The sequence below is a fragment of the Gobio gobio genome (assembly GCF_949357685.1).
Source record: "Gobio gobio genome assembly, chromosome: 9".
In the NCBI taxonomy this organism is placed as follows: domain Eukaryota; kingdom Metazoa; phylum Chordata; class Actinopteri; order Cypriniformes; family Gobionidae; genus Gobio; species Gobio gobio.
This window is the reverse complement of record NC_137115.1, coordinates 8139398-8153847: the sequence shown is the minus strand read 5'-3', so window position 1 is coordinate 8153847 and position 14450 is coordinate 8139398. Positions and strand designations below refer to the sequence as shown.

At 36.3% G+C, this 14450-nt stretch overlaps 1 protein-coding gene across 3 annotated transcripts in view; it reads right to left on the bottom strand.

Annotated features, from left to right (window-relative positions):
* Positions 1-13334, bottom strand: part of wt1b (WT1 transcription factor b) — a 23320-nt gene extending 9986 nt beyond the window's left edge. For 2 of the 3 annotated variants that reach the window (XM_079825236.1, XM_079825237.1), the window contains exons 1-3: positions 12609-13248; positions 10001-10123; positions 6823-6913 (exon numbers count right to left, since the gene is read on the bottom strand). In XM_079825236.1, the coding sequence (XP_079681362.1) occupies positions 6823-6913; positions 10001-10123; positions 12609-12996 (602 nt within the window). In that variant the 5' untranslated portion in view covers positions 12997-13248. Of the gene's footprint in view, positions 1-6822; positions 6914-10000; positions 10124-12608 lie in introns of all 3 variants that reach the window. The other variant, XM_079825235.1, reaches the window with a different exon arrangement.
* Between the last annotated feature and the right edge of the window lie 1116 nt (positions 13335-14450).

The window sequence follows — 14450 nt, the reverse complement described above, 5'->3', positions numbered from 1 at the left end:
TTTTCTGTGTGCTAAAGTAGCAGTTTCTGAAGGCCAGACAGTTTCCTTAATCAAACGCCACTATTGTTTGTTTAGTTATTTAATAGTAAATGATTGAATATGAATTATTACACTTTATTTTAAGGGGATGTAGTTACATTGTACTTACTCAAGTATGTACAGAGTGTTATTAATAAACTACATGTACTTACTATAGTTATGGTTAGGGTTTGGTTGAGGGTTAGTTATTTGTGATTATGCATAATTTACTGTTATTACTATAGTAAGTACATGTAACTATGTCACCTTAACATAGAGTGTTATCTAATTATTTATTTATTTCATAACAATATTTAATAACAATGATCATAATTGTTGTTGTTGTTATTATTTATTATTTCTTTATGAAAGATGATTTTCTATTTTTTTTTATAACAATACAAATTAATAATATAATATAATTAATATAAAAAAGAATAAAGAAAATAAAGTTGATTTTTTATTATTGGTCTATGGCTGGTTGCCACATTGCTTCCCAATAAATGACTTTCCATTACAGCTCACATCAGTGTTTCAAAATGCGAGACAATTTCTAGGCCAAACACTGATGATGAAAAAAAGGTGGAATTTCCCTTTTCACTCGCCTCTAATTTCACTTTATAACCAAGAAATGTTGGTTTGTGGGGTTCCAAGATGCAAGTGAGTGAGATTGTTGTGAATGTATTTTCTTGTGATGGTTTCCAAAGGCGCTCAGAGCTCAGAGTTTAAAGAGAGAAAGGGGCAGAGAACGCTTTGTTCGGGTCTTATCAAAACTGGATGCGTTATGTTGGGTTCTGTGTTCTCCTTTTTCTCTAAACAACACGAGAGCAGTATCTGAAGAATGCACACTGGTTCCATTGTGACTGACGAGAAGCTGCATTTCTCTTTTATCTTCTTCTTTCACACCCTTCCATTAAGGAATATTTTACCCCAAAATGAATATCTTCAATAATTACTCGTCTCTACTCATTCCAAGTCTGTGTCCTGTTATATTTCAATTGGACATGAAAAAGATATTTTGCAGAGTTTTCATACAAATCAGAAAGGATGCGTTAAAGGGATAGTTCACCCAAAAATGAAATTTTCTCACCCTCAAGTCATCCTAGGTGTATATGACATTCTTCTTTCAGAGTTATATTAAAAATGCCCTGGCTCTTTCAAGCTTTATAATGGCAGTGATTGTTGCCTCGTTTTTGAAGTCCATAAAAGTGCATCTATGCATCATATAACTGCTCCACACGACTCCGGGGGTTAATAAAGGCCTTCTGAAGCGAATCAATGCGTTTGTGTAAGAAAAATATCCATATTTATATCCAGCTTCCAGCCAATCGCCATCCGTATTCAACTTACAGAAAAAGTGTAGTGCCTCTCGCAGTTCAATGCTTGGGCTACGTCTGACGACATTGCACACCGTTAGACCAGTTTACGTTTTTTTCCGATCTGGTGGAAGCTAGATATTTTACTTTATAAAGTTTTAAATATGGATATTTTTCTTACACAAAATGCATCACTTCGCTTCAGAAGGCCTTTATTAACCCCCGGAGCCGTGTAGAGCAGTTATATGATGGATAGATGTACTTTTATGGACAGATTGAACAATTCACTGCCATTATAAAGCTTGGAAGAGCCAGGACTTTTTAATATAACTCTGAAAGAAGAATGTCATGTACACCTAGGATGACTTGAGGGTGAGTAAATCATGGGCTAATTTTAATTTTTGGGTGAACTATCCCTTTAAATTGATCAAAGTTACGTTACAAAAGATTCCTATTCCACAAAAATATGAAGCAGCACAACGGATTTGAACCATGATAATAATCTGAAATGTTTCTTGAGCAGCAAATCATCATATTAGAATCATGTGACACTGAAGACTGGAGCAATGATGCTGATTCAGCTTTGACATCACAGGAATAGATTGCATTTTAAAATATATTCAAATTGAAACATAAAAATAAATGTTAATATTATTTCACCAAATTCGTTTTTACAGTTTTTTATTAAATAGATGCAGTCTCGGCAAGCATAATTGGTTAGACTTGAAAACTGTAGTTTTGAACTGTAATGTAAATTGTTATTTATTGATTTACTGGTTTACTGATTACAAATAACTGTGTTGGGATGACATAAGGGCAAGTAAATAATGACGGAATCTCATAATACTGTTCATTTTTCACATAAATGGCTTTCGAACGTCCTGTTTTTGCAGAGTTAGACGTGTTCCTGGGTCAACGTATTGTGTTGATCCTGGAACAACATTCCTGTCCGAAAATGTAATCCTAACCCTATCCCTACCCCTGAACCTAACCCTGCCCATAAGTTACCCCTAAAATCGGAGGGAAATGATAGGCGTTAATGAAACACCTGACCCTGGTTCTAAGCCTAAACTTGAACTTAAACTCCCACAAATCTGATTGGTTGATAGTAATATCAATAACAAAGATGTTGATACAGGAACATGATGTACTTGGTGAAATCAGGTTCTGCCTTTCTGCCCCCCCCCCCCCCCCCCCTCTCCTCCTCTCATGTCTCTGGGGAAGGCAAGGCAGAGAAGGGAAGAAGAATTCGGAGAGGAAACGGGTAGTAGATCACTGTGAGTGTATTTTGGCCTGCTGAGAGCTGCTGTGCAGTTCTTAACCTTTGTGCAGACAGCAAGACTCACTGCTCAGGATTTATCTGAGCCATCCAGACTGCATGGGCCTCAGTGACACTCGTTTCAGTCACTCGGAGAGCAGAAGGCAGTGCCACAGCAAAGACACAATCAGAAATATACATATTTTACTTCTTACACTAATTAATGTGCCTTTTTAAATGTTCCGGGTTCAAGTTCTGTTCTATTAGCGTATGTTGATTACCACAATAAAGTTATTTTTGCAAAAACAACACAAATCATCTTTACAGTGACACATGTAGAATGGAGATCAATGGGGCATAACATTGGATGAATAAAGTGCAACAAGTTCCTGGATCAACATCTTTGTTGATCCTGGACCAACATTCCAATCAGATTTGAGGAACAAGTTAACACTTTGTCAAGTTTAGGCTTACAAACAGGGTTATGTGCTTCTACATCAGTGTTATTCACCTATCATTTCCCTCTGATTTTATGGATAACTTATGAGTAGGGTTAGGTATAGTTGTAGGGATAGGGTAAGGACTACATTTTTGGACAGGAATGTTGTTCCAGGATCAACAAAATATATTGACCCAGGAACACGTCTAACTGCAATAACCAGGAAGTGCACAAAAGACATACTGTTTATTAGTATAGCCGGCCGTGCAGTTTAACATTTTGGCCTGGTTTCACAGACAGGGTTAGATTAAGCCAGGATTAGGGCATTTTAAAAAAAAAAACATTACTGGTGTGCATCTTGAGACAAAACAATGGCACTGACATATTTTAAGATATATCAGTGCAAGTTTCTTTCAGTTACAGCTCAAACATGCATTTTAGTCTGAGACTAGCTTAAGGTTGTGAACGATATGTGTTAACGTTAGACTATGTGATAAAAAAGTATTTTACAGTGTCTTTGTTACACAGGTAACACGTAGTTACTAAAGTAATTTCTATAAATTGTACTTAATAACTAGGGGTGTCGAAATTAATCGTTTCTACGATGCATCGCAATGCAGACGAGGACGAGTCGGTATCGGTTCAGTAATAGACCATAACCGATTATAATGTACTGATTCTTTTCTGACGTCATTTGTGGCGTATGAAAGACTGGGAAAGGCTGCTATGCAACATTTTCTGGCTGAGGAACAAGATTTTTTTCAGTTGTTTGTGATTTACTAGATTAGAATTTTTTTCATAAATGTTTTACTCCAATAAAAAGCTTGGCATACTTCAAAATTTATATTCATAAAAAGTATATAAATGGCCATGCCTTTTTTACTTTTCCATGACTTTAAAATTGGGCTACCTCATATATCCAGGTTTTCCCCATTCTGTTGAGGAGGTGAATTAAGATAAGAAATGTCTGGATTTTTGAAATGTTTTGTCTTATTAGTGACCCTGGACGACAAAACCAGTCATGAGGGTCAATTTGAAATTGATTTATACATTATACATGTATGTATTTATATATCTGAATAAATAAGCTTTCCATTGATGTATGGTTTATTAGGATATGACAATATTTGGCTGAGATACAACTATTTGAAAATATGGAATCTGAGGGTTTTTAAATATATTTACGGTAGGAAATTTACAAAATATCTTCATGGAACATGATCTTTACTTAATATCCTAATGATTTTTAGCATAAAAAAAAAATCGATCATTTTGACCCTTGGAGTATTGTTGGCTATTCCCACAAATACCCGTGCGACTTATGACTGGTTTTGTGGCCCAGGGTCACATTTTACCATCTCGAGGCCTCGCTGGAGGATTTCTGAGGCCTTATTCTTGGGAACAACTGATTGTTATATGTTCCCAATGACATGTTTGTATGCTATTTCCTGTCTTGCGCCATGTTTGTAGTTCTTTGTAGTTTTCTTGTTGATTGTCTCAGGTGTTTCTCATCACCTTGTTAATCGTCACATGTACTCCAGTGTTCATATGTTCATTGTTGGATTTTCCTACTTTCAATGTTCTCAGTTTTGTTTCATTCCATTCCTTCGCATCAACCTCCACCATTTATATATCATTAAAGTCAACCTGCGTTTAGATCCATCTCTCCTTGTTTCTGAGTCTATCCTCACATTACAACAATAGGGTACAACCGGGCTAAAGGCTCCACGGGGTAAAAGGCTCCTTTGATTTTATTTTCCTCTAAACCACTATATGGCACAAAAACTTGCCTCAGCAAACATCTGCTTTTCCAGATGCCTGATCTTTGACGCGATTACAGGCAGCAGCGCAAAGTTGATTCTGTGCTCATTTGATCTAATATTTGATTCTTAGCCAATAAGAATCGCTAAAATTAGAGAATATATGTTGAAACAAAGGTCTTGTTAATGTTTGTCAGTTTTGTTCAAGGTAATTAAAGCAACAGTTTTTCAATAACGGAAGAATATGTAAAAGTTTGGTATTTGGGGTAAAAGGCACAATATTTAACATGATAATAAACAGCGGCTGACTTTTCCATTTGTTGATATGACATGGTTAGATTCAGATTGTAAGTATCCTATATTAAGTTGGGGTGTCCAACTTAGAGATAATCACCATATTTATAATGAAACCATCATTTTTAAAAATGTGATATTAATCATATCATTTAATAAAATATAATTTATTGTTACTACTGTAAATCTATATTAGATTATTATGGGATCTCCTTCAATGCATTAAATGATTTGGTTTCTAAATTTTTCAGATATATTTCTATATTAACACATTTTAATGACAGCATATCTATTGATCAAAAATGAATTCTTTTATTCATCGAAATAAACAGAAAATAGTTAAAACTTTGCTAAAGTGATTGTTTTGAACAAGTATTCATTTATTTTAGCGAAAGTATTTGTATCAATACTGTGTGCCTTTTGCCCCATTATGCCCCCCTTTTTTAAGATTCTTAAATAAAATAAACACTTTTACGATTTTTCATACGAAATCTGTTGCTTCATAAATGTTCAATACAAACATCTGTATATTTTCTGTATATCATACACTCTGTATATTCTGTATATCAAAGCACATTTTTCTTAAAGGCCCCCTGAAATCAACATTTTTAGCTTTTAGTATGACTATGTTAGCCTTAAGGTTAGGAATAAGCTGGTGTGTTCCAAACCAATGACAAAATTTGCATTTAGGAGATATACTGTAAGCATTCGAAACTTACAGTCTCTCACGTCCTTTAAAATGGATCACAGATTTTGGTGACATCATCGCAGACTTTTCTGTCCAATCAAATGGTCTCTAGAATCTGAAGCGCCCGCCCCCTACACTATAAATAGACGCTGAAGCAGCGGCTGAAATCGGTCAGCTGTTCACACATTTACTATTTTCTACATGGTGACTGGCACTATATATGCGATAGGAAACGATTCAGACTATGATTCAGAATATGATTTCAGTGAAGTCTGGTTTCACATTACTTTCACGCGCACCGCTGCAGCTCACACACATAGTCTAGACCAGAGCCGTTGACTAGAGATGCGAGAGCGCGCGGATCATAGGCGCGGGTCGGCGCATACAACAAAACATATCGGACCCATTTAAATTCTGCACAGAATGCTGTATTTCAAAGCGATATGGAGGAGATTATGATGATAAACTTTCATTTTTTTTTGGGCTTTACCAAACAGAAAGGCTCTAGTCAAACTGTGATATTAACGAAATGCTATTGGCTGTTTCAAAAAAGGGGAGGAGCTGCTAACAGCTGGAGCCGTTTTAGGGGAAATAACGTCAACATATTGAATAATGCTGCGTGTTTAAAGGCACTTCAGTGGGCCTTTAAGGTGTGCCTTTAGCCCCGCTGTACCCTATACAGCCTCTCATCTCTGTTTTTGAACTGTCCAGAATGCTTGTTTTTACAGACTGAGGGACAAGCAAAATACTTTTCTATGGTAACCGACAGCACGTCTCAAATATTGTTATTAGATGATATCCAGGAATACCCCTTAATTTCAGCAGTTGCATCAACAATTCATTATATTTTTGTAACTTCTTGTAATTCATAGCTGCTTCCTCTATGATGCAATTTATTGCATTTCTATTGTTATTATTTCATGCATGACAAATCCTTGAGGGTCATTAACTTAATTAACTCAATAATCATCTTCATACTAATGAAAACATGTAATGTTTAATTGTGTCACTGTGTAATTTGCATTAAGTAAATGTGATAAAGAAGGTACCTGTTAAAGGTGTTTCTCAAAAGCAGGGTCTGACTGTCAGGAGGACTGTGGCACCCATAGACAGGCGGTGGGATGGGGTACTGCTGCTCACCTGTATATTCACACAATCAAACACATATTACAACACTCAAAGAGCATATATATCAACCATATCTGAGAGAGAGTTCTCTTCAAAGACCTCATACTTCAGCTTTCCTGTTTACAAGTGAAACAAAGCGTTTTACAGTCGAGCTAACAGAGAGTGTGGCCTCGTCTTGACTGCGGTTATCCAAACAGCGCAGGGCTCCCTGAGACCATAAAGCAGTCAGCAGAGTTTCTGAGAGCACACTGTTCATTTCTTAGGGCAACAGACCGGGATTCAGTCCCCCGGCAGCATTAAAAACATTCTTCTCCACATCCACAGTTCTGCTTCCTCCTGTTAGCTGCCCGAAGAAGAGAGCCCATCATTTATGCCAGCATAATTTATGCTTAATGAACTTAGAAACTGTTGCATACAGTGTTTTGAGTGTTTGAGGAAGGACCAGGAGAGGTAAAAATGAGTGCAAGAAGGGAGAAAAAATCTGAGTATTTACTGCCTTGCCATTAAAACTTCATCTGACACTTAACCCTGAGATGATCCTTGCGGTGACGACTTTAGTTCCTCTGTGAGCTGCAGATACAGTGATCTCCAAATATCTATACATCTTATTTGTCATAAATATACACTCACAAATTCAATCCTGCAGAGCCCTTGTGAAAAAGAAGTACACTTTAACTTTTTTTTAAAAGGCAAATAGTGATAAAGATGCTATTTGCACCAAGTGTTAATAACAACTAGATTATATTTACACTTAGTGAAAATAATATTTTTTCTTAGCGTTAGATGATATTTACACTAAGTGTAAATAGCTGTAGATTCTATTTACTAAGTGAAAATGTAAAAGTAGTTCTTTGCAATATGTGTAAATAGTAATTACATGCTATTTATACTTTATTTTGACATATACATAATATTTGCACCTCAGTATTGTTGTACATTAACAGGATGCAATAATAACATAGACTGTAAATTATTATATTTATTAAAATAATGACATTTTATTGTCACCTTAATGGGACAATAAAAGCCCTCCCTAAACCTACCCCTAACCCTACCCAATAAATTATTTTATTATTATTAAACATTTCATTAGGCACTTTATTTCCATTTTTAGAACATTTTCAAATTTTTTATTTAAAGTAAATGCCGTTCCGATGTGATATGTGAAGAGAAAAGAGCGAGCTCTGCAAAAGGCGGATTTGAACCCGGGTCGTTCGTGTCAAAAACAAGATCCTTTAGCCTTACTCTTTACTGATTGCGCCACTGACAATATTTTTTTAATATATATCTTGTTTAGTGCATGTTAGTGTGAATAGCTATTTGAACTTGGTTTACACTCCTTATTACAGAAATGATATACTTAAATGCGAAGTGATTGCACTGTTATTTATAGTTTAAATGTTTATTAAATGCAATTAGTTTACCTTAAGAGTGTTTTTTGACCCAATTAAGTACATCTTTATATGTAATTTAATTATTACTTCTATTGTCTTTGAAATATGGTTAAAGTGTACAGTGCTGAATGTAGTGTACTATGCACAAGCATTTATGGTAGACTAAAATATACTGTTATTTCTCTTGAAACTTGTATGTCATGTATTTAAATATAGTTGTAATTACACCTTTGTAAGGATGCAATGATGATGCACAGCAAAACATTATTAAAACATAATGATTTAAAAGATGCTTTAAAGTAAAAACCTCGGTAAATGTGATTAAAGGGTTAGTTCACCCAAAAATGAAAATTAGCCCATGATTTACTCACCATCAAGTCATCCTAGGTGTATATGATCAGAGTTAACTTATATTAAAATAGCCCTGGCTCTTCCAAGCTTTATAATGGCAGTGATTGTTGCTTCGTTTTTGAAGTCCATAAAAGTGCATCTATCCATCATATAACCCTATAACCATCCATCACTCATCGAAGCGATGAGTTTGTGTAAGAAAAATATCCATATTTAAAACTTTATAAATTAAAATATCTAGCTTCCACCAGATCGGAAAAAAACGTGACTGGTGTGCAATGTCGTCAGACGTGGCGTAAGCATTTTGAACTGTGAGAGGCGCTACACTTTTTCTGTAAGTTGAATACGGAAGGCGATCAGCCGGAAGCTAGATAATTTATTTTATAATATTACACAAACGCATCGCTTCGCTTCAGAAGACCTTTATTAACCCCCCGGAGCCGTGTGGAGCAGTTATATGATGGATAGATGCACTTTTATGGACTTCAAAAACGGTGCAACAGTCATTGCCATTATAAAGCTTGGACTTTTTTAATATAACTCTGATTGTATTCGTCTGAAAGAAGAATGTCATGTACACCTAGGATGACTTGAGTAAATCATGAGCTAATTTTCATTTTTGGGTGAACTAACCTTTTAAAAGGTGAAAGTGAATGAAAGAGTACTCTCTTTGGCCCTATTTACACCTGGCATTAAGATGCGTTTTGGTCGATTGGATCACAAATGGACGACGCTATATACAAGTATAAAAGAGGGCTAAACTGCTTTGGTCTTGTCTACTTTGCCCACGTTCAGAGGTAGTTGAAAATGCATTCGACCGGATTGCTTCTGTAGTGTAAAACGCTCGTGATTAAATGCATTCAAACAGCTCCAAAAGACTCCACCTACTGACCTAATGCAAACATTAAGTCAGATGAGATTTAAACTTTGTCAGCTGTAGACCAAAGTTTAGTTTGAAGAGGAAAAACGTACCAAGCACAATGTTGTCTCACCATCCCTGATTTCTAACACACACTCACAGCGTTCGGCTGGTCTTGTGGCTGTCAGAGCAGAAACGAAAGCTGCGGCTCTGTTTGTTTTTCCATCATCTTCAGTGTGTTCATATGTAAATTGCACATCCATAAGAAATATCTGAAAAGGTTCATTACATTTACCCGCCCATAGTCCCTCCCCTCGCTCACCCCATTGGTTGAGTCATTGTTGCTGTGTAGGGCTGGTCAGTATTTATACTTTCCACAGAAATCAACCTACAAATAGCTTACTTACTTTTGCCTCATAATTCTCACATTTAATCATCGCTTATTCAGAGGCATTTACTGCTTTATAGGTCACATTGAGAACATATTTTCCTTACCCATTGTGCATTGTGGGGACATGGGGTCCTCGTGTTTGAAGGTATTGTTGGGAAATGGTGGCGTGTGGTGTGCAGGTGTGTGACCGTAGCTGGGAGCTCCATCTAGCCCTACTGTACCATAACCTGTGAGAGAAAGAGACAAAACAATAATGTGTTTGTTTGTTTGTTCTCAATGAAATCAATCTTTTTTCACTTGATACACTATCTCCATTCTCCTCATTGGACAAAGGGACCATACAAACATCGTTTTATACTGACAGACAGAGGAACGTCTTTAACGTTTCTTTAAAATTGTCTCAATAAAGAAAAAAACACTTTACAATAAGGTTTCATTTGTTAACATTAGTTATTAGTTAACATGAACTCAGAATGAACAATACTTCTACAGCATTTCTTAATCTAATGTCAACATTTACAAACTCTATGCATGTATGAATGTATGGGAAAAAAAATCATACACACTGAAATATATATTTTTAACATACTTGTTATACCCTATAATACCAGTAATATTTGTATAAATAAACATCCATTGGCTGAAAAAAAAGTGATAAAATGGCTGAAAAACTGTTCTAACTAAAGCAAACACAGAAAGGGTCTTACTAATACTCAATGCCTTAAGTACTGACAAAATGCCTTAAGTTATACAAGACACACCCCTCACTATCAGACTTATAATTCATGTGAAACCCGCTCGGGACCAATAAGCTTTTGCAATGAATCACTGTCATTATGAGTGAATCTAATAATAAATGAAATACAGGGAGACTTCGTCTTATCTAGCCTACAATCAAGTACTGAGATTTAAATTCACCAACACATTTGTATTACGAGTGCTCAGATTTAAAGGAGAGAAGCTTTTGAAGAGTTCCACATGGTGCTGTAAGTCAGTCATCAACACAAAGAACAAAATAAAGATAGATGAACTCTTCTGTAAGACTTATATTGTATTGTATGTGCAATGCTTGTCCCATCAAATGAATACCAATAAATAAAGACCAATCTTAATAGCTAAAACACTGCAGAAAGCATCATTTCACGCTTCCTCTTAACTTCCTAAGGCAATTTCATTTGGATTGGCAGTTTCAGTATTTATTTGGTTGGTTCACTGTAAACTACTTCTTTACTCCTTTGAGAAACATTGTCATCTATTTTCCTTTAAAACATCAGATGTCAGAGCATCAATCTTCTGGTTTTCCAATAGTTTTAAGGAGCCGTAACCGTAATCTGGCTGGAGCGACACAAATGGAAGATCCAGTATGTTTATTAAAGCATATACATGTCTTTATAGTGTACCGTTTCACTACAGATGATAAAAGTGAGCACAATGGCGGCTGAATAGCACTGTTACTCTTATTTTCTCTTCAATAAGTGTCTTAGATTTTCCGGTATGAATCACATATTCAAAGTTATTTCAGATATTTGACTTCTATATGTCCATGTGAATCTTATAGATGATTTCAGATTATGCAAATTTTACAGTATGTTTATTTTACAGTATGTGCACTTTCAATGTACTTACAGTGTACTTACCCACAAAAGCACTGAGTAGTGTAAGGTAACTACATTGGTTAAGTTAAGGTTCAAGGTTAGTACCTAGTTAGTGTCATTAATACAATAAGAACAGGACTGTAAAACAAAGTGCTACCGAAAACTATTTTAGTCATTTAATGAAGAGAGCATGTTTAACTGCACTCTAAGAATCGGTTACACTTTATTTTAAGGTGTCTTTGCTACACTGTAATTATATTTTTTATATAATTATAGTCATATTAAGTAACTACCTGTACTTACTATAGGGTTAGGATTAGGGATTGGTTTGGTTTAGGCTTAGTTGCATGTAATTATGCATAATTTATGGTTATTACTAGTAATTACATGTAACATATGTAACAATGACACTGTAAAATAAAGTATTACCGAAAAGTCTGTAAAATAGGGCCCAATGTACTGTTAATATACAGTTAATAATACTGTTAAGGAATTTTCCATATTGATTTTTCACAGGGTTTTTTAATTATTGCATTGTTTTGTGTTTAAGGGTTAAAAAATGTCTGTAAACTTAACAGATAATGTCCTGGCAGAAAATTACCTTCTGTGGTCTTTTTCTACAATATGCTGGTTATCATATACAATATGATGTGTTTACATTCATTATTATTTGAACAATTACATTTCTTAATCATTTCAAAATCAGGTAAATCACAAATGTGTACAACATTAATATTTAACTGAATTCAAATGCATGATTAATGCACTTTTCAGAAATAATATTTTGAGGGTAATGAGATCCTCCATGAGTAATTTGGCATCAACAATACAGTACATTGCAAAAAAAAAATTTGGATTTAGTAAACTAAATGTTCTGTGTTTGTGCAATTGATCTGTCAAATGTATTTAAATTGACAAAATAAAAAAAGTTATCCAACTTTTGAGAGCATGTATAACGTTAAAAATAAAAACATGGGGGGGGTAAATATAAAGAGTTGAGTTTTTGTACACATACACACACTCGCATTCCACTCTGAAGTTTCATATTCTTTAAGTTTTTGACACCAACAACAGACACAAACAGATTATGTGGCCAGGAAAGGGGCGGCTGTCTCACCCTGGTTGCGTGGGATAGGAGGGCTCTCCATGCAGCCTGGAAGATAAGGCCCGCTGGAGAACATCCTGCTCTGGCTGGAGGGAGAATCGGCGAACGGCATCCCTGTGAGCTGCCCCGAGAAGTGCACGGTGAAGGCCCCCAAACCGCAGTGAGGATCCTCGTGAGGGTCTGCGGGCCCCCAGCCCGGCTCCTGTTTGACGAAGGAGTGGGAGGGAAGAGATCCGTACGGGGAGGCAGGGTGAAAGTCCAGCATCGGTCCCCACTGCGGAGCTCCGCCGACAGGCAGGGAGCAGTTCGTGTCCCTCCCCGGCAGCGTCGGGACCGCTGGAAGCAGGGCGCTCAGGTCTCTGATGTCCGATCCCATCAGGCCACACGGCTCAGTCAGCATTTAGGAGGATTTTCTTCGCTGCAACACCCTTGAATATCTGCAGACTAGATTTCACGAAGAACACAGAGGTCTCCTGCGGTGACAAGTACAGGAAGATTTTTAAATCTCAAAGAAAAGATCTTGGAGGGGCTATCTGCCCTTGAAGAGGTCCTACAAGGCACGTTTGTCTGCTGGGAAGCGCTAGTGATGTGGTAGTAGAAATGCATGGGAGAGTTTGAGCAGGAGTAACTTCACTCTTATCCATTTGTCTGGGACTGTCAGCTCTAAAAAACACCCCTCCATCTCCAGAGGAGGAGCTAAGAGCTTCACTTCTTCTGTACCTTACTCATCTTTTACTCGAACAGCACTTTCAGTCCTCGTCTGACTAATGCCTGTGAATGTGTGCGCATGAATGTGTGTGTGAGTGGGTGTTTGGGTGGGTGTGTTAGCATGAAACCTAACTGTGTAGATGATGTTCTCAGAGAACAGAATTGATTTTATTTGTTAGTGTTAAATTATAAATATATACACTTAATTTCTCTAAAATGAGGGTGCTTTGTTTGCATAGATGGTTCCTTTAACAAGATGTTCTACCTCTTTTAAGAACTGTTGACTGAAAGTTTCTTTGTGGAACCAAAGATGTTCTTCTATGGCATTGCTATGAAAACCCTCTTTTGGGACCTTTATTTTTAAGAGTTTATAAAGTCCACTGATTTCACCATTTGCGTTTCCCTTCAATCTCAAATGTAAGTGCATTATATGTTTAGAGTGTACTGAAATGAATGCAGATAAGGGTCTCCGACTGAAGTGTTGACACTGTGTTCTCTGTGGGGAAGTATAAATGAGTGCTATCTTAGGGATTTGGGTTGTCAAAGTGAAGATTCAATTAAGCTGATGGATGTGCATGAGGATTGAGCAACACTGTTGTGAAATACCAGCACCGTCTGTAGCATGTTTGAAAAAATAAAAGATGTGAATGAAAGGCAAAAGGGGATTTTTTCACCAAGTGCAAATAGTGTGCCTTGTTGGCAAGTCGCACTAACTTCGCCTAACAATGCCTGTTTGGGCCAAACAAGATTTAAAAAATAACAAGCTTATTTCAACAATTTCAGTGGCGTAGTCAGTAAAGCATAAAGCTTCAAGATCTAGCTTTTGACGTGATCGACCCGGGTTCGAATCCGTCTTTTACAGAGCTCGCTCTTCTCTCTTTTCCCATCACATATCACATCCGTACCGAACATAAAAATTAAGAACATTTTCTAAAAATGGAAATAATGTGCATAACGAAATGTTTAATAATAAAAAAAAGCATTTATTGGGTAGGGTTAGGGGTAGGTGTAGGGAGGGCTTTCATGGGCTCATTTAATAATTTTAATAAATATAATCATTTACACTCTGTTATTATCGCATCCTGTTTATGTACAACAATACTGAGGTGCAAATAATATGTATCTGTCAAAATAAAGTATAGCATC